Source organism: Dermochelys coriacea, chromosome 11 (genome assembly GCF_009764565.3).
Source record: "Dermochelys coriacea isolate rDerCor1 chromosome 11, rDerCor1.pri.v4, whole genome shotgun sequence".
Lineage (NCBI taxonomy): Eukaryota > Metazoa > Chordata > Testudines > Dermochelyidae > Dermochelys > Dermochelys coriacea.
In genome coordinates, this window is record NC_050078.2 from 46,181,714 (window position 1) to 46,207,091 (window position 25,378).

At 41.8% G+C, this 25,378-nt stretch overlaps 1 protein-coding gene across 15 annotated transcripts in view; it reads right to left on the minus strand.

Annotated features, from left to right (window-relative positions):
- The window catches only part of SESTD1 (SEC14 and spectrin domain containing 1), a 126,036-nt gene that overhangs the window by 14,637 nt on the left and 86,021 nt on the right, over positions 1-25,378 (minus strand). For 11 of the 15 annotated variants that reach the window (XM_038422450.2, XM_038422445.2, XM_038422452.2 and 8 more), the window contains 4 exons: positions 13,169-13,380; positions 6,507-6,629; positions 1,337-1,531; positions 437-551 (listed from right to left, as the gene is read on the minus strand). In XM_038422450.2, the coding sequence (XP_038278378.1) occupies positions 437-551; positions 1,337-1,531; positions 6,507-6,629; positions 13,169-13,380 (645 nt within the window). The remainder of the gene's footprint in view (positions 1-436; positions 552-1,336; positions 1,532-6,506; positions 6,630-13,168; positions 13,381-25,378) is intronic. The other 4 variants (XM_043505421.1, XM_043505420.1, XM_043505419.1 and 1 more) reach the window with 1 other exon arrangement.

A 25,378-nucleotide genomic window follows, 5' to 3' on the forward strand; every position in this document is an offset into this window, starting at 1 on the left:
GAGGTTTGTCTTCCTCCAGGGAGATCAGGATATAATTTTTGCAGTATATTCCTATGCTCCGGCCAAGCTTGGGAAAGAGAGGTGCAAGTCCAAGGTTCAAACTCTAGGTTTGTTGCTAAATGTAAATACTGTAACAATGTATTTCATTTGTGTGCATATTACTTTTATCATTTTTTATATAAACTAGTCACAGAACATGGCACAACCAAATATGGGATAAACACGCAGTAGAGAATGCAGGTTTTACTGCTAGGGGAGAGGTGATCTTACTATATATAAGAAAGAGGTGAAAAAGTGTAAAGGAAGAATTGAGCAAGGGGAAAATTAGTTTAATATATTAAATAAAAATGGAAAAAATTGTCCTCCGCATTTGTCCCTTTCAAGTACTTGATCCAGTATAATTTATAATTCTGTATTTCAGCGATTTTCTGCTTACCAACACTTTTCAGCTTCTCTTCAAGCAGTTTTAAAGTTTGCTGAATTGATGCTCCATCAGCTGGTGCTACATCTACACACAACATCCCTAATAAGCCATCTAACTGCTGAGACAACTGAAATAGAGAGGGATAAAGACAAACCTTTTATCTGATATGTAACCATTCTTTGTAATGAAATCATTACGGTTGCAATTAATATTTAAAAGACATATAAGCACTCTCAGTATTGCCAAGCCCAAGTGTTCCAGAATCATGAGTCAGGCTCCCCAAAATCATGAGATTAGTTTAAAAATAATGAGATTAAAACAAAAATAAATTTTGGGTTCTTTTCCTTTGCCTTGTGGTTTCTGAGCCTTTAGGGTCACTTACATCAAGTTTTCAAGCTTTTCTCCACATCCATAAAGGCTAGAAACTTATTTTTTAAATGAAAGCTGAAATTATCACCTAATACATGGTTCCTGCAACTGGGCTTTAAAGAAAAAAAACACCAAGTAGTGTGATAAAATCCACTTCAGACAAAGAAGAGCTTGAAAAATATCTTACAGAGAAACTCTGAAGAACAGTCTACCCCATGCAATAGAACCAGCCAGTCAAAAAATATAAGTAAAGAGAAGTTAGCTGAATCTCTTATCATGATTTATGTTACAATTTAAATATCACAGAAATGTAGGCCATGCCAGAACATCAAGTGTTACAGTACACATTCCTCTTACAAAACAGAAGACCTCAGCCTTAATGACAGTATTTCAATCAGGCTACCAATAAATTAAGACTTTTGCATTTTTCACAGAAATTACTTTGTTCTTTCAATACACCTTATACAAGATACTGAACTTCAATAATACTATGTCAACAGTGTATTGGCAAGTAAGCCTGTAAACACTTAAAACCAAGCTTACATCTTGGGCAACACCATGGAATTCAAGAGCTGCTTGTAACAGATTTTGCCTAAATTCCAGCTGACTGGCCTGCCGATAACAGACATCGCTCAACTGTTGCTGTAGTGTTTTTAGCTCTACCAGGTCCTCCTCATCCCCAGCATTTAGCAGTGCTGCAATTTGCTGATTAAGCTCCACATATACAGCGAACCACTCCTACAAAAAAAGAGCAAGAACCACATGATTAAAGCTTTAAAGTAACACCAAAATAAATCTATTTCTTTTTAAATGACGCACATTTGAATGTATTGAGTATTTTATTATATTTTTCTTTATGGGACCTCAGTGGAATCTTTCAGCTACAAGAGCAGTAAGTGTAGGTTTATGCAGCATTTTGAAAATGTACATGCCAAGAAGCATTTCGCATTCTGTATCAGGGTGGATAAAAATCGATGATTCGAAATGGGACAAATAAATAATCTGATTTTTTTAAAATTTAAATACAGGTATACTTTTAAAAAAATAAATATAAGTAAAATTAAATATGAAATTGACAACCTATTTTAAGATTTAAACTACTTAAAATCTATTAAAATCATATAAGTAAATACAAAAAATAATATTAAGCTGTACTTGTTTGTTAGCAAGAAAGTCAAACTGAATTGGTAGAAGTCACTTGCTAAGCACCTAGAACCAGAGTTGTTGCAGTGATAAACCAGCTTTTATGCAGTATTGTTGTAGCCAAGTCAGTCCTAGCATATTAGAGAGACCAAGTAGGTGAGGTAATATCTTTTTGGGCCAACCTCTGTTGGTGAGAGAGAGAGAGAAGCTTTTGAGCTACACAGAGCTCTTGTTCAGGTTTTCTTGAGCTCTGGAAAAGGTATTGAGTGTGTCACAGCTAAATAGAAGACTGAATAGACAGTTTTGCATAAGTAGTACCTTAACATATGTGCTAACTACATATTCAAAAATTATCTGTTTGACCTTGTATTTAGTTGTAACTCTCTTGGCATCTTTCCCAGACCCCAAGAGCAGCTCTGTGTATTTCGAAAGCTTGTCTCAAACCAGGTTCTGACAGCAGCAGCCTCTTCTGCAGGTACAGAGAGAATACTTTCTTAATTTCTGTTTATTCCAAGTTAAGAAACAATTGGGATTTGAAAAAGCAGGATAAGCTTGTTTTCCTCTTCCAATCTATGGCTACATCTAAACTTGGACCTAGAGATGCGACTCCCAGTTCAAGTAGACATACATATGTGAACTTTCATCAAACTAGCATGTTAAAAATAGTAATCACCACAGTAGCACTGACAAAGGAAAGTCACGGCATAGGCTAGTTGTTCCAAGTTCAAACCCACTTAGATACCGTGGGTAAGTACTTGGGATAGCTAACGTGTGCCATCGCTCGCCACTGCCCCTGCTACTACAACTACACTACTTCTTTTAGCATGGTATCTCCATGAGTGGTAGCATGATTATGTCTACGTGAGATGGGAATCATAACCCTAGCTTCTAGTGTTGAGGAACCCTATAAATAAAAACTACGTGCGAGAAGGCAAGATCTGTTCTAAAATCTTGAAGTAACCAAAAACAAACAGTTCAGTCAATTAACTACCAATAACACTTCCTTTCTTTAATACATTAATTAGCTTGAAATGCAAAACATATTTGGATAAACTTTTTTCTTCTTATGTATCCATCACTTTTAAGGTAGTTCTATTTAATACAAAAAATATAAAATACTGGTTGTGTGCATCTGTAATTGAATTTGAATTAGCACCCAAACAGATTCCAGAGTAGCAACGGTGTTTGTCTGTATCCGCAAAAAGAAAAGGAGTACTTGTGGCACCTTAGAGCTAACAAATTTATTTGAGCATAAGCTTTTGTGAGCTACAGAAACAGAAGTTCACCCAAACAGAAGTTCACAAAAAATCACAAGCAAAACAATTCATCATCATCTAGTAAATAAGAAATGCCTCATTAGCCATTTTCCAACTAAAAATTTCCAATTAAAAATGTAAAAGTTATGCCTGAATAAATTTAAGTATATAACTGCTTAAATAAATGTGCATAGACAGCATATCCTCCCTGTTAGCAAAAAGGAGCACCAAAATGTAGCGTAAAGGATACATTTAGCTGTGAATCGCCACGTTTTAATGGTTAGCAACTAATGAGAATCAACCTCTCTAGAAAAAACAACTCTAAGTATAAATGCAAAACACAATTGAAATCAATTATTTAAATCAAGGTTCCTCTTGTTGATTTAAATTATGATTAAAATTGGTGATTTTAAAATCAATCCACTCTGCTCTATATCAATTCAAATACAGTTGCAAGTTTTACAAAAAAAGTGTATGTATTTCTGATCCTACCGATACCACTTGAAGGTAGGGGGGAGGTCCATTGTCTCCAACTCTAAACCCAACCTGCCTATTTGCATATACTGCAAACACATTCCCATTAATAGTTGTTTGCACAGCACAAAAATTCCACTCTCTAAACTTAAACCATTATTTAAATTATAAATTAAGGTATTCATGGTATGCTATAGAAACAACGATAAGGCTCTAGCACGATGTTAAACCATTATTAAAAGACTGCCTTTGAATCAAATGATATTGCTTTCAGCAATATTACTACTGCTAGCAATAAACTTAGAAATGTCATTAGAAAAATCTCTTAGGCAGAGTGAAGTAAATATCTTGCAAATAAAATGGGCAGCAAAATATAGAAACAGGTTATTTTAAAGTTTCATCATTTTGGAGAGAAGGTGTCTCCAAACAAAGTGTTGCTGTATATATCTTTATATTGTTGAAACCATAATATATAGCTTTAGATAAGAAAAACATTTCAAATGATGGAGAATTCACAGAGAATGAAAGCCTACTTCATATATCAAGATAAGAAATCCAATGTTCATCTGATGTTGTTGTAAACTTGTAATACCAAATATGGCTGCTAGACATATTTGTTATTTTGGTCGACTGACAAAATGACCTTCAAAGGTCCTACTTAGTTCGAAAATAAGAGAATAGTGCCACCTATTGGTTGTATTAATGAAATACTTGATTTAGTGATTAATGCTTTATCTTGTCATTGCCCAATAAACAAGGGAAAAATGGTCAATTGTAGCAAAAGCTGCCAATATCTAACAGAATTAAAACTACAAGTACTCTATTGAATATTTCAATAACAAGACCTGCAAAGCCTTTAATCAAGACTGTTTAAGTCAAAAGACCAGCTCTAAACCCAAACTGACCAGACTCTCACAGGTCATGACCATGAAGAATAGGTAGAAATGTGACTAGAGACAATGAGCTCAAGTAAATTAGACATGCAGAGAAACTATGAAATAGGTCACAAATTGCTTATTATCAAGAAATCTAAAGCAGTTCTTTTTCATGACTGGATTCACATAGAATATTAAAAACAAATAGAAGCATTTCAGAAACTAAAGCAGCATGAGAGCAATACAGTCAATAATAAATAGAAGATGTTTCCAAAGTAATGCAGGGGAAGTTGGGGAAGGGAAGAGCAGTGGAGAAGAGATAAGATCAGATAGACACGCCGTTTGATTTTAGGAATGAGGGAAGAAATATCTAGAGAGACTGTAGAACATTAGGAAAATGATAAAGGAGGAAGAGAAGATGACAGATAGCAAATGCTTATTTCCAGATCAATTATAGGAGATGCTCTCAGATTAGAGGGCAAAAACAAGCACATGCACTCAGGTACAGAACTACTTTGAAAAGTGACTTTGTAAATGGGGTTCCATGTTTAATACGTCAATGATTTCCAGATCAAATTTGCTGAATTGATAAGTCTAATGTTTTTTTTTTTAAACTGTCAGTGCTTCAAAATCATACTAGGACTGAAAGCCAGGCTGTGTTCTTTCCTGCTTATCCATTATCAACAGTGATAAATATTCTGTAGGCCAAATTCAAACCTCAGTCACACCTCTTTACCCCATGGTCTTCAGTGGGATTGCAAGAACCTGAGGACAAACGTTGCCCCTCCAATAGAATTTAGCTCATTTTGTTAATGATGCGCAAGCATGAATGGAATTCAGCTCAGTCTTCCTTATCTATGTCACTCTACAATACTAGTATGAATAAAACATTACAATTATTTTGTTATTAAAGCAAGCAGATGTTACTCTTATACCAGGGGTCGGGAATCTTCGGCAAGCAGTCCATCAGGGTAATCCGCTGGCGGGCCATGAAACATTTTGTTTACATTGACTGTCCGCAGGCGCAGGCACAGCCTTCCCCCTTCCCTCCCTTTCCCCCTCCCCCCCCGCAGCTCCCAGTGGCCGGGAACAGCAAACTGCGGCCACTGGGAGCTGCAGGGTGGCCGTGCCTGCGGACGGTCAATGTAAACAAAATGTTTCATGGCCCGCCAGCGGACTAACCTGATGGACTGCGTGCTGAAGGTTCCCGACCCCTGCTCTATACACATAAGGATCCGAGAATGCCTTTGGGTACGAAAATGACATTTACATTCTTCAGAGTAGGTGACTTAGGGAGCTTAGTTCAACAGAGAAACGACAAAACAGTAGGCAGCCTTCCCTTGCTGAATGCTGAGTAATCAAATCTCAGTAACAAATCAGTTAGTAAAGAGGGAATATTTCTATTGCACTTTGAAGGTCTGCAAAAGGTATCTGTAAACAGATTTACAGTAAAAAGTAGTATTTGGTCATCAAAGTTAGAAATAAGCTGTCAAATTTTATTTTAAACTAAATTATATTTCAAATCTTGTTAACTGAAATCTATGTTCAGTGATAACTGACGGTGGTAGGTTCTAGCCAAATAAGCTCCAAATTTAAACATCTCATTTACCAGAGCAGCACAGATATAAACATTTTCAAAAATGTTTTTTTCAGGCTTACTCTCCCTGTTTTTATTTCACTTTTACTGAAAGTACAAATTATCATGGTGTCTTTTAAAACATCAACATGAATTACACACAGACAAAAAGCATATAGTTAGATTTTATTATCTACACTGGAAACCATAAAAATCTGTATCTAATGGACATAGGGGGTAATTAAAACAGTGCAGATACTCCTCTTTCTACCAGATAAATCACTGCCTGCTCAAAATTCCTAAGAATCTGTCACTGGAATACATTGTTCACAATTAATTACGTGTACTCATAACCATGTTGTAATTTGGGGAAGGGGAGAATATCTCACACTGTGTTGACTCTCAATCTCTTCATGTTTCTGCTGCAAAGCTTGTGAGGCTCTAATTGAATCACCTATCCCCCACTGGGTTCGTAGTTGTTCTGATCCAGGTCCTTCAAGCCAATTCACTACCTGTTAATAAAATAATAGTTTAGATGACAACAAATAAATCAAATATTCTCAACAGCTTGCAAAATAATTCCACTCATGCTATTAAAAAAAGTCTTTGTACTTTTCATTTAAAATTAATATAACCACAAATTCAGTAAAAAGTTGGATATTTTGAGTAACTTTGGAAGCGACTATTTCATTTGCCTTTGGTAGAATGTACTTTTTATTAACCTTAGGCTCTCAGATCATGCTAGAGGCTGATAGTTCACAAAAGATTTGGCACACTCATATTTGTCATTTTACATCTGTGTCAATAAAGTGGATTTAAAAAACCCGGACTTTTCTCGATAAGAAAAAATTCTTTCGTTTTCAGACAAATTAAATGAGCCTAGATCAATGAATTGCAGTGCATGTGTCAGCATTGCTGAAATGTTGGACACATCTGTATGCTCACGAGAGATAAGTGTTTTCTCCCTGCTTTGTTGAACAATTATGTTAATGGACAAAAAGGTGACAAGCACATTTTCAGTACAAAAATATCAGAAATACACAAAATGCTTTAAAAAAATAGGCCTTCATCCTGTAACTGACCCCTTTGACGTAAGGGGGCACTCACATGAAGCCTCACTGATGTCAGTGTCTCTTTTAAAAGTTCAGGGGTCTGCCTTTGCAAAACAGCTTGCAAGAAAGGTCTTAATGTCTAATCTATAGCTGGAAAGTCCCAAGATTAAAGTATCAAATGTGTTATTTTTGTAACCAAGGACCATCAATTATTTTGGTTGATATGTTGGGAAATTGTCTAATTAGGGTGGAATGGCCTCTAAAATTATGTCTATTTATGTATACTCTTCATGTATATTTCAAGTATATTTAAGTTTGAAGTATTAAACTATACCCTCAGCATAAATTCTAAGATTAAAGCATCTAGGAAATATAGAAACATCCATGCCAGCTGAAAAAAGCTACTTCACGTCCCTGAAGCCCCCCAGGAGTCATGAAGTAACTGGGAATCCAGAAACCCCAAAATTATGAGACAATGACAAGATTTTCTTTTAAATAAGAATATGTGCAAACATACAATGAAACTCAGTTGGCTGGTGATATGTGCACACCCATTTTTCAGGGCATACAGCCTCACAAAAGGGAAAACAAGGGCAGAACATGGATTCATCCTTGACTTCTCTGTCAGCATGGAAGGTCATGGCACAATAGTGACCATGACTATCTTTGGATTATTCAGAAAGTCCATCCAATTTTGTCACCTGATCTACAGTTATCCATGCCTGTATTACAGTTTCAAACAACTGCCTTTCCAACAGCCTGTTTCTCTGCTCCCAAATCACACACGTAACACAGAAGACTCAAGACACCATTATTATTATTAATTATTCATATTATTGTAGCAGCTAGGAATCTTACTCATGAACCAAAACCCCATTGTACTAGGTGCTGTATAAATGAACAAAGATAAGCCCTTCCCCAAAGAGTTTACAATTTAAGTAAGACATCCTGTCCTGCTCATATCCTTCGTGGTGCCGCCTCTGATATCAGTGGAGAGAGGCAGAGAAGGGAAGATGCCATTATACCTCTCAGTGATCCTAGTTTGGCTGGGAAAACCCTTCCAGGGAGACTGCCCTGAGACTTTGTAATACCAGCAGCCTCCTGCTTTATTCCTCACTGGAATCTTCTCAGTTACTGGCAGCTGTCTTCTACATCTGATCCCTGGCAGCTGCTTCTAGAGCTGTGCTTAGCTCACCAAGTGGGGAGATCTGTGCCAGATACATGCACTGGAGAGAGGTAGCCAGCAAAGGTGGGGTGGGTGCAGGCCAGAGAGAAGCCAGCAGAGGATGCTGCACTCTCTATGTAGGCCAGACAGGCCATTTACCAGGGAACGACAGAAGAAGCTATGTCGTGAGATGAGAGACAAGGGGAACAACACTATTATTGAGGGACAGTTTTTTAAGTCAGGCAGTGGCTGAGAGGCATGTTTTATGTGCATTTTTGTGAGTTTAGAATAATTTCTCTGTTTTTTTCTTAACCCTTCTAGGAAAAAAAATAACCTAAAATTAACTAAAACATCAACTGGGGGCCTGGAAGCTCCCACATCCTGCTTATTAAAAGAATTGTTTCTGGATATACATGAAAAAACATTGCCAACTACGTACTGGAGAACAGAAAAAAAAGAACAAAACCTGGGGAGTGTAGTAGAAGAGTGGCAGGGAACTGAAAGACACAGAAGAAAGGAGACAGAGGGAGAACAGGAAAACATCTGGGAAAGGGGGTGTGAGAATGTTTGAAAGTGGATGAGAACTAACAGTTTCACAGTGAGACAGAGAAGGGAAGGGGGGCATGTTGCACTCTCCGTCAGTACCCAGCCCAAGCCAGGGAAGCTAATGATCCAACCAGTGGACCAAATTCTGTGATGAATCCTGGTCACATGCCACCTGAAGCATGTTGCACATACACTAAGAAGAGAAGGGGAGGAAAGCAAAAAATGGAGACTTGGGAGTAAACACAATCAGAAATGGCAACCAATATTGCCAAAAAAATAAAAAAGGAAGGAGAAAGCGAGAAAACACTGGTGGAATGAATCAGCAATACTAGGGTCATCCAAGAGGGGAATCACCAACTGAAGCCCTGCCCTAGGTACAGTCAGGACTGCATAGGAGGCAGGTCTCTTATTGTGGCAGCTTGCAACGTCCATTCATTTGGGATTGTTAATTCAGTTTTTTGAGGGCTCTTCTCTGCGACAGTCTGCATCCCTACATTCACCCCTTTTTTACAGTACTATAATGGATTTTGTACAAACTATGCCTTGTGAGGGATCATTTTAAAACTCATAATTTGCTGATCATTATTGTCCTGGTAAAATATGTTTGGCCACCCTGTACGTAAAGTTATAAGATTCTACTCTATAACATTACTGAGCCATGTTGCAACCTTACAAGGCACAAACCAATTCCTCAAAGACAAAATTCAAAGCGATGCCTTATCCAGGTGTCAACAATATCAAACGAACTATCACCTGATTAAGTGACCATTCATTAGCAGGAAAAAGGATGCGAGCAAGAAATTTACATTTTGGCAAAGAAACAGCTGGAGGTTCCCGACCCCCAAGACCTTCTGCCTCCTGAACTTCAGCCGGAGCTGACTTTCATAGAAAAAGAGAGCTAAAAGGAAGGGGGACAGATGCCCCAAGATATCTCTCCCTTCATTTCTATTCACAGCATTGACAATACTTGAAGGACAAAGGAAGCATAACTGGACTGAGGAGAGACCTTGGCTGAAAGGATTTCAGCCAGTAAGACTGCTAAACATGTGGTGAGATTTTTGTTTTGAAATCACTTAGCTTAAGTTGAATATTAATTGTGTTTTATCTTTTATTTTCTTGTAACCAACTATTTTATGCCTCATTACTTGTAATCACTTAAAAACTATCTTTTTGTAGTTAATAAACTTGTTTTATTGTTTTATCTAAACCAGTGTGTTTGGATTGAAATGTTTGGGAAACTTCATTTAGGATAACAGGATTTGTGCATATCATTTTCTGTTAATGAAATGACGGACTTTATATGAGCTTGTACTGTCCAGGAGGGTGCTGGGCAGTACAAGATGCACATTTCTGGGAGATAGTCTGGGACTGGGAATTTGCTGGTGTTACTCTGAAGTGTAATTCATGGGTGGCTGGCTACAGCACTCATACAATATAGCTGGGAGTGATTTATATGCTGGAGACTGTGTGAGCAGACCAGGAGTGGTTGCTCTCACAGTGAAGCAGTGTAAAAGACACTCCAGGTTGGAGATTTGAGGGGACATAGCTGTCCATCAGTCCAGATTGTACCCTGAGGAATGTCACACTCTCCCCTTGTCTTTTTTCCTTTCTTTAATTAGGCTGCCCCCATCATCTGCTTCCCATTTTTATTCCTCACCCCCATTCTTTGTACCAATGGAGCGTTGACTCCTCCTGTTGGTGGACAGCTTACCCACTGTGGCTGTTGCCCTTACATACAGCATGTATATTTCTGGCTGTGAATCTAGGCAGGCTGCGTTATCTTTTAAATTTAGGCAACATTTTATTGCAGTTTTGTATAGTACTTGATGCCTTCGACAATCATTTTAAAACTGGTTAAACAAAATAGCAGAACACATAGCTTCATTGTGTGCTAAGATTCTGTTCACTTATTATGCAGCGTCAGTAATGTTGACAGAGCAAATGGATGATTATTTCTAATCAAAAATGATGCAAATTGAGGTTGATGCCCCAGTAAACAAGTCTATTCAAATGCATTAATGAAGGCAGTTTGCCAAGCTAGTTTATAAACTTTATTTCAATCAGCAATTCTTGCTCAGCCAAATTGAATATTATCCAACTACAGGAAAAGTCCCATGCCCTGCTTATGTCATTTGTGAGCTACGCAGTAGTGTTATCTTATACACTACTTGTTGCTGGTTTTTTGTTTTCAACTGAATATATCAAGAAGAAGAGTTTGGGTTTTTCTTTTCTTTTGAAGATTTCAGTGACTACACAAATGAAAATAGTTTCTTGCTGGATTTACATTTTCAGTGGTAAAATGTCTCCTCTCCTCATCAGAAGCATGAGGTTTTGGGAAGAAAATTTAGATTGACTTATGTGAAATTAAGAAATTACATTAGAGATGAGTTTCCAGTGAAGGCAAAGGGAAATGTTTTCCTTATGAAAACCAGCGTACTGAGGGTCAGCCATGACCGCTCCCAGTCCATTCATCCTTCCAGATGAAATGACGGCAACTAAAAAGGAGATCTTCATAGAAAGGTGAGACACAGAACATGTGATCAGTGGTGGATGGCATCAACAGATATAGGCAGTTCTTGATCGTCCTGTCAAAAATAACCTCTGGATGGTGGATGGGGCTGAGTAGTTGTGGTTGTCACAGGGATAGCTGTATATCTAGGTCTTTGTATGCTCTGGTGTTTGCACAGTGGTTCAAATGAGCTCTGGTGGTAGAACAGCTAGGGAGATGGTCATGGCTCGTACACCTGTTTATGGTGTTGTGTCTTCGGAGCCAGGGTATCAATGCCAAGGGAGCAGAGAGTTATTCCAAAGTTTTTCAGTGAGCGCAGAGACTTGTCAGTCTTCTTGATAAATAAACTTATTAAACCTTGTCTATTATATTTTGAACCTCCCTGGGGAGCCCTGTGGAATGCAGTGAAAACTCGTGCCTCATGACTGCATCTGTGGCTCTCCTTCTGGATGCAGCGTCAGCTACATCGACTTCAGCTTGAAGGGATATTTTGGCCACCAGTTCCACCAGCGGGAAACCACTGTACTAAGACTAAAAACTCTAACCATACTAAATAGTGTGTGCGTGTTCGTTAAGAAGAAAGAAGCACAGAGAAATCTGTGGACACAGAGGATTCCAACTCAAGCCATGCGGCAGTAAGAAGAAACTGTAGAGGCATCGGTTTACGATGCACCTTATGCCCTTGGTTCGTAGCATGAGGAAAGCAACTGCACAGCCACAGGTTTCAGAGTAGCAGCCGTGTTAGTCTGTATTCGCAAAAAGAAAAGGAGTACTTGTGGCACCTTAGAGACTAACAAATTTATTAGAGCATAAGCTTTCGTGAGCTACAGCTCTGAACAGAAACTACTTGCTAGAAACCTGCAGTCTCAGGTGGATGATGCGCATGCACCCTCACATGTCGAATACATAAAGGGAGTAGCACTCAAAGAAGAACTTTAAGATAAAAGCAAAACTGCCATCATAATATTTTTTCTTGAATGCTTATTTGATAATGATCTAGGCGCTTATCCCTGTGGCAGTGCAAGGAAGGCTTAAAGCTGGCATAAGTGACTGAATGAATGAGGATTCATTAGGTGTAGGAGAATCCCCAGCAAGGGGAAAGCTTGTCTGGAAATTACTGCATTCTAGTGACCTCTACCTGTCAAAAAGGCCCTTTGAAAACCATTGCTGGAAGTCAAATTCGAACATCAGGCAAAATCAGCACCTAGAAGCCTCTGAATCAAAGGAAGCACAAAAGCTTGAGTAAAGCAACTTTCCCTCCAACTCCCTTAGTCTTACACGAACTGCAGCTTATCTAGACCTAAAAGTCAGAGCGTAAGATTCAATCTCAATATAAACAAAAAATGTAACAGAATTATCTGTTGTATTCAATCCAAACAGAGGTCTAACAGAGAACTCAACATTACTACAAAGCTGTGAAACACTAATATTTAGCTTGAATCCAGTTTAAAAACATATTACTTTAAGCTACTTATGACTGACTTCTCAGATATTTAGAATTAAGCAGTAAAGAATTACATGGCATATGCTTCCTAAATTACACACAGGCACGCACCGTAGGAATACACTGAGGGAAGGTAACGATTTTTAAACAGTCCTAGACATTGCAAAACAAACAAAAAACCCACCGCACCATAGATGTCTATAATATGTGCTATTAAAAACAGTACTAAACAGACTAAAGCCAGGTTTGTTTTAGATGGATTTTTGTTAACCATGCAAAGTCAAAAGGTTACATGATAAAAAAAAATATGGTACCAAGAGAATCTTGGTGCTTACCTGCATTACCTTCTGTTGAATCTCCTCTAGCTGTGTGCGCTTGCTACGTTGTCTACAAACTTCCTGGTAACGCGTATACTGTTCTCGGAGTGAATCTAATAGCTTCATGACCTGTGGCTGAGCAAGCAGTTCATCATCCATGGGAGACCAAGAGACCCCTCCATCTGAACCATTAAACCGACGCTGCTGTAACTCTGATAATAGCTCATGACCTTTAAAGATAAATAGAGCAATACAATCATAATTAATAAACCACAGATGCAGTGAAAATCATTAGGAAGCAGAAATTAGTTTTTAAGTTACCAGACATTATATTCTTACATCTAATGAACTGAAGTATACTGGTACATTTAATGATGTTTCTTTGTAGACAACAGGCAAAATACTCTCCTTCGTCAATAGGACTATACTGGCTGCAAATTAGGACAGAATTTGGCCCAGTATATTTTAGGGAAAGGGGAACAACAAAAAAAAGTATGCACACACAAAGCAAATAGTATGTAAAATCTAAACTGAAGTAAGATTCCTTCTCAAATTTATGGTAGTTTCCAACAGATTTTCAAAATGTGTTTCAGGGCTCCCTTTATTGACTCCAAGAAGTTCTATTTTGGGAGTAACTGATCTAAAACATTTTAAGGTCTTTAAATAATTTAACTGAGAGTAAATCAGACCTTCAATTCTACTGGTTCTAATAAACTAAACTCTATTATAAAGTTTTCTTCTGTTTACATGCCTTGTTAGTGGCTTTGAAAATGTGGAGAGAGTGTATTTAAGTAGTAGATATAGGAAAAGGAAGTTAAGGGAACTTTTTCACCAAAATCACCATCTGAAAGCAAACCGTCTTCCTTAAATTTGACCAATATTCTAAAAGATTACCAATTTATATTTTCTAGTAGTTTTTAAGCGTGAAAATTCTTCGACTTCCTATAGCCCAAAGGTACAACTAACATTGAGAAGGCTTACCTCCATAAATAAACTATTCCATTTCTTTACATCATTAAATTTTATTAAGAAAAACATATACACTGCAACATGGATTTAAATAATATAAAGAAATAATTGCTAAGCACAATTTTGACCCTCTCATTTCTACAATATATGCTGGCTCACTCCAATCTACTGTGTACACACACAAAAAAGCATTCACACTTCCACTTCCTCTCCATCCTCATTTTTAGATATAATGGATGAGCTGAAAGCACTGATGAATTCAGCTATAACTGAGGTTCTCTGTATTTCTTCTCTTTCTATCACCTTTGGTGATTTTATAATATTTAATGAAAAATATTTATACAAAAGCACAGTTCTGAATCCAAAACAACATTTTTACCAGAAGTCTTCCTTGCAGCTTCTTAGCCTATTCCTTTGCTTATCCAGGGCCAGTCTATGAGAATCTTAGGCCTGGTCTACACTAAAAAGTTAGCTTGAAGGAAGCCGCCTTAAGTCAACCTGTTAACATATGTGTCTACACTACCAGGTCCCGTAATGTCGACTTCTGTAATCCACCTCTGTGAGAGGCGTAGCACTTAATTTGATTTTCATGGGTCAACTGCAAGACACAGTGCAGACACAGCGTTGTGTAATTCAACTTAAAGGGACTCCAGGTGGTGTCCCACAATGCTCACCTGTGACCACGCTGGAGATCATTCTCAATTCTGCTGCACGGCAGCCAGGTACACAGGAAACAGCCCCTCCCCTTCTAAAGCCCCGGGAACTTTTGATTTCCCATTTCCTGTTTGATCAGCACTGGGAGCATGGCAGCTTGAGCACAGCTGATCATTGAGACTACACGCCCCAAATGCGCTCCAGCCTGGTCTGCACAGGAAGTGATGGATCTCATCGGTGCGTGAGGAGAAGTCTGTGCAGGCAGAGTTCCGATCCGGCAGAAGAAACACTGACATCTATGCAAAGATCGCTCATGGAATGGGGGAGAAGGGCTACATAGCAGTGCTGTGTGAAAATAAAAGAACTTTGCCAAGCGTACCAGAAGGCAAGGGAGGCGAACAGTCGTTCTGGTGCTGAACCCCACACATGCCAGTTCCACAATGAGCTGCATGCAATTCTCGGGGGGTGTGACCCTACCAACACCCCCACAAGCAACGTGGACACCTCACAGGTGTGAGAGTCTAGGGACAATAAATACGATATGGTGGATGAAGAATAGGAGGAGGAGGAGAATGGGAGACAGGCGAGCGGTGGATCCATTCTCCCCAAGAGTCAGGAAATATTTTTAACCCTGGAACCCTGTCGGTCGCAGGACATCACGGTGGCCGACCATGATGCCGGGGAAGGCACCTCTGGTGAGTATACAGTTACAATCAAAGGTTTCAGAGTAGCAGCCGTGTTAGTCTGTATTCGCAAAAAGAAAAGGAGTACTTGTGGCACCTTAGAGACTAACAAATTTATTAGAGCATAAGCTTTCGTGAGCTACAGCTCACTTCATCGGATGCATTTGGTGGAAAAAACAGAGGAGAGATTTATATACACACACACACACACACAGACAACATGAAACAATGGGTTTATCATACACACTGTAAGGAGAGTGATCACTTAAGATAAGCCATCACCCACAGCAGGGGGGGGAAAGGAGGAAAACCTTCCATGGTGACAAGCAGGTAGGCTAATTCCAGCAGTTAACAAGAATATCAGAGGAACAGTGGGGGGTGGGGTGGGGGGGAGAAATAACATGGGGAAATAGTTTTACTTTGTGTAATGACTCATCCATTCCCAGTCTCTATTCAAGCCTAAGTTAATTGTATCCAGTTTGCAAATTAATTCCAATTCAGCAGTCTCTCGTTGGAGTCTGTTTTTGAAGCTTTTTTGTTGAAGTATAGCCACTCTTAGGTCTGTGATCGAGTGACCAGAGAGATTGAAGTGTTCTCCAACTGGTTTTTGAATGTTATAATTCTTGACGTCTGATTTGTGTCCATTCATTCTTTTACGTAGAGACTGTCCAGTTTGGCCAATGTACATGGCAGAGGGGCATTGCTGGCACATGATGGCATATATCACATTGGTAGATGCGCAGGTGAACGAGCCTCTGAGAGTGTGGCTGATGTGATTAGGCCCTATGATGGTATCCCCTGAATAGATATGTGGACAGAGTTGGCAACGGGCTTTGTTGCAAGGATAGGTTCCTGGGTTAGTGGTTCTGTTGTGTGGTGTGTGGTTGCTGGTGAGTATTTGCTTCAGATTGGGGGGCTGTCTGTAAGCAAGGACTGGTCTATCTCCCAAGATCTGAGAGAGCGATGGCTCGTCCTTCAGGATAGGTTGTAGATCCTTGATGATGCGTTGGAGAGGTTTTAGTTGGGGGCTGAAGGTGATGGCTAGTGGCGTTCTGTTGTTTTCTTTGTTGGGCCTGTCCTGTAGTAGGTGACTTCTGGGTACTCTTCTGGCTCTGTCAATCTGTTTCTTCACTTCAGCAGGTGGGTATTGTAGTTGTAGGAATGTGCCAGCAATGCCCCTCTGCCATGTACATTGGCCAAACTGGACAGTCTCTACGTAAAAGAATGAATGGACACAAATCAGACGTCAAGAATTATAACATTCAAAAACCAGTTGGAGAACACTTCAATCTCTCTGGTCACTCGATCACAGACCTAAGAGTGGCTATACTTCAACAAAAAAGCTTCAAAAACAGACTCCAACGAGAGACTGCTGAATTGGAATTAATTTGCAAACTGGATACAATTAACTTAGGCTTGAATAGAGACTGGGAATGGATGAGTCATTACACAAAGTAAAACTATTTCCCCATGTTATTTCTCCCCCCCACCCCACCCCCCACTGTTCCTCTGATATTCTTGTTAACTGCTGGAATTAGCCTACCTGCTTGTCACCATGGAAGGTTTTCCTCCTTTCCCCCCCCTGCTGTGGGTGATGGCTTATCTTAAGTGATCACTCTCCTTACAGTGTGTATGATAAACCCATTGTTTCATGTTCTCTGTGTGTGTGTATATAAATCTCTCCTCTGTTTTTTCCACCAAATGCATCCGATGAAGTGAGCTGTAGCTCACGAAAGCTTATGCTCTAATAAATTTGTTAGTCTCTAAGGTGCCACAAGTACTCCTTTTCTTCTAGTTACAATCAAAGTCCAGTTAAACTTCAGCAGGCACACACATTTGGTGGTTGGCATGTTTACTGTGAAGAAAAAAGTGAGGTGTTGTGGTTCTCGGCTTACAAGAGGCCGCTCCAGCTATGCAGAGGGTGGCCCCTGGAAAAGACAGTTTATGTGGACTTGGATAGCCCGGGAATCCTCCACGGATATCTGTAGGCTTTCATGGAGGTACTCTGCAATCCTTTGCAGAAGGTTTCTGGGCAGGGCAGTCTTATTTCTTCCACCATAGTAGGACACTTTCCAATGCAAGTCCTGAATTAATTCCACTGGCATCATTGTGGTACACAGCATAGCAGCATAAGGACCGGGTCTATCATAAGGACCAGGTCTGTACCCAGACGCTTGCAGCAGCTCCTTCCTTTCCGCCTATGTTACTCTCAGAAGACTGATATCACATAGCGTTGCCTAGGGGAAACGGGGGAAGTTCTCATTAAAAGTGCTCTTACAAGGGGGGGAGGGCATGTAGACCCACCTGACCCCCCACATTCTGGATTGCCAAACCACACAGCCGCTAACGTCCCTTTACTGTGCTCGGCACGCATCGGCAAGTAGTTTAAAGTGGCTGATAGGGGACTGGGGCCCCACATGAGAGATTCCTCAATTTGGGAGTGAAAACTTTCCCTCCCACCCCATTTGTAAACAGTTTCCTCGTGGTGCAGTGGGGAAGGGCCATTGTTCGACTATCTACCTCCGCTCCCGACATGAGCCGGCCATAAACTTCATTAAAAGTGTGGTCACCCGTGACCTGGGGGGGCCTATTCACCATGGCTGGAGCAGCATAGTGAACGGTTACGGATTCTGATTTTGTTATGGCTTGCACCTTGTGTAATAAGAGGGTTTTTTTTTTTTTTTTTTTATGAAAATGGCCTTTCGCTGGAAACATTTTATTCATGTACAATGGCTTCTTTATTTTTTCCCATGACTGACAGCTGGAAATGTGTCCTTCGGTGTGTCATCAACACCTGAAAGCAGACTCACTGATTAGAAGGAGGAGAAAGAAAACACGGGAGGACATGTTCACCGAGATAATTAATGCCTCTGGGACAGCTGACACAGAGCTGAAAGCGTGGGGGATTTCACTGTCTGAGAAGTTAGACATGGACATTGAGAGCAGGAAAGCTTCCAATGAGCAAGAGCATGCGGTGCAGGATGAGATGCTTCGGATTATGAGAGATCAAGCAGACATGTTGAGGCGTCTGATTGAATTGCAGGAAGAGAAGCAGGAGGGTAGAGTCCCTCTGCAAACCCTGATGGTTAGCCAGCCAGCACCGCCTGGCGCAGAATCACCCTCCCCCAAGCATTCCATGAGGCATGGGTGAAAAGTCCATTACCCCGTTCACTTAACTCAGGGGGAGAGTACAAGGAACAGAGAAGGCGCAGATTCACAGACCTTTCATGGTCTAGAATGCGGTGTTCCATTACACAGCTGAAAATATTTCTCCTGTTCCAACTTTACAACCCCTTTTCCCCTAGGTTACCTTCCCCCCCCCCCCCGTTTTCCCTCTTTACTTACGTTTGTTAAAGTAAATGGATTAGAGAAAATAATGGTTACTTACCTTCTCATAACTGTTGTTCTTTGAGATGTGTCTTCATGTCCATTCCACATTAGGTGTGTGCGCATTGCGTGCATGATCATCGGAAACTTTTTCCCTTAGCAGCTCCCATCGGGCTGGCGGGCCCCCTGAGTGGTGCCACTGAGCCGTGCATATACACCCCTGGCGCCCGACCCCCTCCAGTTCCTTCTTGCCAGTGACTCCGACAGAGGGGTAGGAGGGTGGGTGGTGGAATGGAGTGAACAGCACATCTTGAAGAACAGTTACAAGAAGGTAAGTAACCATTTTTTCTTCTTTGACTGCTTGTTCATGTCCATTCCACATTAGGTGAATCACAAGCTTACCTATGGAGGAGGGTAGGAGTCACGGAACAACTGCTCGGAGGACCGCTCTGCCAACTGCCGCGTCCTCTCTGGCCTGCTGGTTGACGGCATAGTGGGTTGTGAAGGTGTGCACCAAGGACCAGGTGGCTGCTCTGCAGATCTCCTGGATCGGGACCTGTGCCAGGAAAGCCATGGAAGTTGCTTACACCCTGATCAAGTGGGCCGTGACCGCCGGGGCCAGAACACCTTCGAGCTCATAGCACGCCCAGATGCACCTTGTAATCCAAGACAAGATCCACTGCACCGACACCGGGAGGCCTTTCATCCTCTCGGATACAGTCACAAACAGCTGCGCGGATTTACGAAAGGGCTTGGTGCGCTCCAAATAGAACGCCAGCGCTTGACAGACATCCAGGGTGTGGAGGCTGCAGTGACTCGGGTCCATATGGGGTTTTGGAAAAAACACCGGCAAACAAATGTCCTGGCCCAAATGGAATTGCGAGACCACCTTAGGGAGGAACTTGGGGTGCGGTTGGAGCTGCACCTTATCCTTGTGAAACACTGTATACGTTGGCTCAGAGGTGAAATCCCTCAGCTCAGACATCCTTTTGGCCGAGGTAACGGCCACCAGAAATGCCACCTTCCAGGAAAGGTGGAGGAGGGAGCAGGTAGCGAGGGGCTCGAATGGGGGTTCCATGAGCTTAGAGAGGACCAAGTTAAGGTTCCAAGGAGGGACTGAGGGGCATGAGTACGGAAACATTCTTTCCAATCCTTTAAGGAACCGTCCCACCACTGGGTAGAAAAACACTGAGCCCCGAAAACCCTGGATGGAAGGCAGAGATGGCTGCCAGGTGCACTCTGAGTGAGGACGGGGCCAGCCCCTGCTGCTTGAGGTGCAGGGGGTACTCGAGGATGGCTTGCATCGGGGCCTGGCACGGCCGCACCTGTCGGGGCTCATACCAACCCGAGAACCTTTTCCACTTGGTAACATAGGTAGCCGTAGTAGAGGGTTTCCTACTGCTAAGCAGAATCTGCTGCACAGGAAGCGAGCACTGGCTCTCCAAGGCATTTAGCCACAGAGCTTCTACGCCGTCAGGTGTAGTGATTGCAGGTCGCGGTGGAGAAGCCGCCTGCCGTCCTGTCCGGTGTAGGGGCAGGACTACCGGGGCCTCCAACAGCTCTAGGAGCGTTGTGTACCAGTCCTGGCGGGACCACGCCAGGGTGATGAGGACCATAGCTGCCCTGTCCCTGCGTACCACGGGGAGCAGGGGAAAAGCATACATCAAGCCCCCTCCCCACAGGATCGCAAACGCATCTGCAACTGAGCCCAGGCTGTGGCCCTGGAACGAGCAGAACCGGGGGCACTGGGTGTTGGCCCTGGTGGCAAACAGGTCTACCCGGGGAAACCCCCAACTGCGGAAGAGCAAAAGCACGACGTCCGCTCTGAACGTCCACTCGTGCATGCGATACGACCTGCTGAGGTAGGCCACCAGCTCATTTCGCACTCCCGGGAGATACGACGCCTCAAGGTGAATGGCGTGGGCTATACAAAAGTCCCAGAGGAGGAGAGCCTCACGACAGAGCAGCGAGGAACGGGCCCCGCCCTGCTTGTTTATATAGAACATGGCAGTAGCGTTGTCTGTCAGAACTGTCATGCTGTGACCACTCAGAGTGGCGTGAAAGGTCTGGCAGGCTAGACGAACCGCCCTGAGTGCCTTCACATTGATATGGAGCGACCACTCTGCTGCAGACCACAAACCTGAGGTCCCCAACAAAGGTATGCTAACTAACTGATAACAGCTATCTACGAGAAAGGCTAAGGGACTGCTCTCATCCAAGAGAGAGGTTGTTCCAACGCTGCCATGGACGGTAAGAAGGAACTGGAGGGGGTTGGGCGGCAGGGGTATATATGCACGGCGCAGTGGCACCACTCAGGGGGCCCCGCCGGCCCGATGGGAGCCGCTAAGAGAAAAGTTTCCGACGCTCGGGCACGCAACGCGTGCATACCTAATGTGGAATGGATGTGAACACACATCTCGAAGAATAAATGTTCTTTATTTAGTAGAAGCTGTGGGCTTGGGCAGGGCGGTTGGCTTTACAGGGGCAGTGATACATTCCAGGTGAAGATTTGGGAAAGCACAATGCAGACAAGCAGCTCACATTACTGTAACTCATTACTGAAACGGCTTTTCAAAGCCTCACAGATACGCAGCTCCCCTTGCTGTGCTCTTCTTATTGCCCTGGTGTCTGGCTGCTCAAAAATGGCTGCCATGCAATCTGTCTTAACTGCCCACCCCTGCGGAAATTTTCCCCCTTACCCCCCCCCCAGATATTATGGAGCGCACAGCAGGCAGCTATAACCATGGGAATGTTCTCTTCAATAAGGTCCAACCTTGTTGTTAAACTTCTCCAGTGCCCTTTCAAATGACCAAAGGCACATTCAACCACCATTCTGCACTTGCTGAGCCTACAGTTGAACCTGTAATCAAGGGGTAGGCTGGGTCCCCCAGGATAACTATAGGCATCTCAATGTTCATTTTGTGGTCAGGAAAGAAAGTCCCGGGTTGCAGCTTTTTGAACAGACCCGAGTTACTAAACATGTGCACATCATGAACCTTTCCCACCCATCCTGTGTTGATGTCAGTGAAACTTCCCCTGTGATCCAACAGCACTTGTAACACCATCGAAAAGTATTCCTTTCGGTTTATGTACTCTTTGGCAAGGTGGTTTGGTGCCAAGATGGGGATATGCGTGTCATCTATCGCCCCATGGCAATTAGGGAACCCCATCGTGGCAAAACCATCCACTATGTCCTGCACATTTCCCAGACTCACTACCCTTCACAGCAGAAGTCAATAAATGGGGCTGCACACTTGGAGCACAGAAGCTCCCACGTTTGATTTACCTACTCCAAATTGATTCCCCACTGACCGGTAACTGCAAACTTTGCCATTGCAAGCTTCCAAATAGCGATCGCCACTCACTTCTCCACTGTCAGAGCAGCTCTCGTTTTTGTGTTGTTGAACTGCAGGGCAAGGAAAAGCTCTGCACAAAGTTCCTGGAAGGTGACCTTCTGCATTCAAAAGTTCTGCAGCCACTGCTCGTCATCCCGTACCTGCAAAACGATGCGGTCCCACCAGTCAGTGCTTGCTTTACGGGACCAGAAATGGCGCTCAACAGAGTGCAACTACTCTGTGAATTGTTTTTTTTCCAATGGCTTGCAGCAGGGCTACTTGCAGGACATTGCTACGTTCCACACGGCAGACCCTACTTTGGCTCTGGAAATACTACAGGAGAAGGCGCGAGGTATTTCAGATGCTCACAGCAAGGGTGTACAATTGAGCAGGCTCCATGCTTCTGGGGTTTATGGCATATGCACAGCAATTTTAAGGAGTGAAAACCACTTGGTTGTTTGCCACTGATAAGAAGGAGGAGGCACAGTGCATCAGGGGGTGCCAACGCAATGTTCCCACTCTCCCTTGTGACAGTGTTTTGGTCCCATGATGCATTGCACAAACTTCCCAAAACCTACTGCGGCAAGTTGCGCTTTGGGATAGCTACCCACGATGCACTGCTTTGTGCATCGATTCAGGCACTGCTAGGGAGGACGCACTCCATCGAGACAATGAGCATGGGATGGCCACGCACAATCGACTTAATTAATTCGGAGGCTCGAGGTCAAATTAGATAAAGTCGACTTAATTTTGTAGTGTAGACAAGCCCTTACTCAGACCAAGTTGTACCTTAATCCACAAGTACTTCCAGGGAATTTTATGACATTATTTGTGGTGTGAAGCGGATCTGGTCATCACTGACTATTTAACTAGCTTTTTGGGGGGTTAATAATTAAAATAATAATGAAAGCCACTTACAAATAATAAAATAAAAAAATCTGATAGAATGAGGAAGGAAAAAAACTATTTTACCATTTCCCTTCTGTTCCAATTAGTTAAAAGAAACTATGAGGGCAACATACAAAACAATAAAATTATAGGCTTTAAATATTACAAAAGATAAGCTTAACATAACAGGCTCTCAATAATTGTTTACTCAGAATATCTGGGTTTTATTTTTTAAACCACAGAGCAAGCCTTCTAATAAATCCAGAAAGGGGGGGGGGGAGAAAAAAGAAAAAAGAAAAAAAACAAAACCACTACACTGTGAAGTCTAAACAAAAATGGTGCCAGTTCCCCCACATTGCCCCAACAATATTCTTCAGCTACAATGGGAGGACCCAACTCCAGGAGTTAGTAGGTATTTTAGTTTCCCAAGGCTTGGGTGACCATATTTCCTAAAGGGAAAGTGGGACACCAGGTTGGGCTACCTGAGCCCCCCTAGCCTGGGACTGGCTGCAGCCACTTGCCTGCCCCCCCAACGGAGAGCTGGACCAAGCTGCTTCCCCGAGCCCCTTTTCCCCCCATGCTGAGCTGGCCTGAGCCCCTCCCTCTCCTACGCAGGGCTGACCCAAGCCGCTTGCCCAAGTCCCCCTCCCTGCTCAAGGCTGGGGCTGGCATTGCTGCTCATTTGAGCTCTGCCTCCTTGCTCCCCTGCCTGAGCCCTGCCTCCCCTCCCCGCCCCGCCCCCTGGGCAGGGCTGACATCGCCACTTGCTTCCCTGCATTTTCTTCCACACCCTACTTTTTTGACAAAAGCGAGAATTTATCCTGCTTGCTCTTGCCAATTGATCAGGTTGGCAAAAGCAAATGGGACAAATGCCTACTTTTGCCAAAAAAGTTGGGACAGCCAGGACAGGGCTTTTAAAAATGGACTGTTCTGGACAAAATAGGACATATGGTCTCCCTACCCAAGGCCCGTTCAGTTTGTGGTTTAGCTTTAAACACTGCCAGCAAAGTGTTGGTGGTGGGTGGTGCAGCATAGTTTCCTGCCCTCTATGAAAAGGGGAAAAAAATCATCAACAGGTTTCACAAAGGACACCAACAATATAGGGAAATTATCCAGCATGACACCTACAAGCTACAGGGATCCAAAAAAACCTGCTTTAACAAAAAATTGATTTTAAAAAAAATAGTTAAGTAAAAAAAGAAAAGAAAAAGTAAATAGGTATTTGCAGAGAAAAGTAAACATTGCAATATTACATACATCTACTTTAAAGTAAAATCAACTAAGCAAATGTTAAAGTTTGGATATTAGCAACAGCGGGTAGGCAACTAGCATAGTCTCCATATGTATGCAATCCTTTGCTGTGACTGTCAACAAGAAGGCCAGTTATTGCCAAATGTGATAGCGTTTTGTGATTTGGGGGCTTGTCTATAGGGAAGTGGGCTGAGACCACCACGCATTTCATGTAAGCCAATGAACAGTCATTTTTGGTTATTATTGCCTTAAAAACAAAAAGCTCCCTGGGTCTACCACAAGCTATATACATCTGAATTTTCTAATGAAGTCATATTCTATTGTTCTGACAATGGAACAATTAAGGATGTTATTAAAAGTACTAATAAATATAAAAGTTTTATGCGAAATGAATAAGGCTTTGGAAGCATCCAAGTGATTTTTTGAAATCTGACACTACAGTTTTTTTATTTCACTAGCTAATAAAAAGATTATTTTTAGATTATGTTTATCATCCATGTGGTTTTATATATAAAACTTACGACAAGGCAAAGAAGGATGGATCCAAGACAAACAAATTATTCTGGGAATTTTCCGAATCCATAGTTCTGACAAAAGCTTGAATTTCAATTGACTCGTAACTCACTTTTCAGTAATAAAATATTTTAAATTTGTATATGAATATTTTTTAAATTCATACTGGAACTCTTAAAATAGAGAATTTAAGTGTGAATTTGGAGTCTATGAAAGATGCTGAATGTATAGCTCTGGGAAACTGAAATCCTTTATTTAACCCCAGAAGAGGTACAACACAGACCTCAACAGCGTAAGCTTCCCCATTTCTGCCCCAATCTATTTGCCTCATTTCTGACCTGGAAGGAAGAAGATTTTAATTTGTGTAGACAATTCAAAACTATGGATTATTAAAGATAAGATAATTAATAAGATAGCCAGTTATGGTGGGTTTTGTGAAGTAGACTGCTGTCTTGTAGAAACTGAACAGAGATCACCAATTCTTTTCACCTTGGAGCCACCCATATTAAGAACTTTCACTCACTAATTATCTGGGCTTGATTTCAACAGAATAAGAAATGGAAGGCTTTGTAATCCATTACCAACCACAGGAACCATCTACTGGCTTA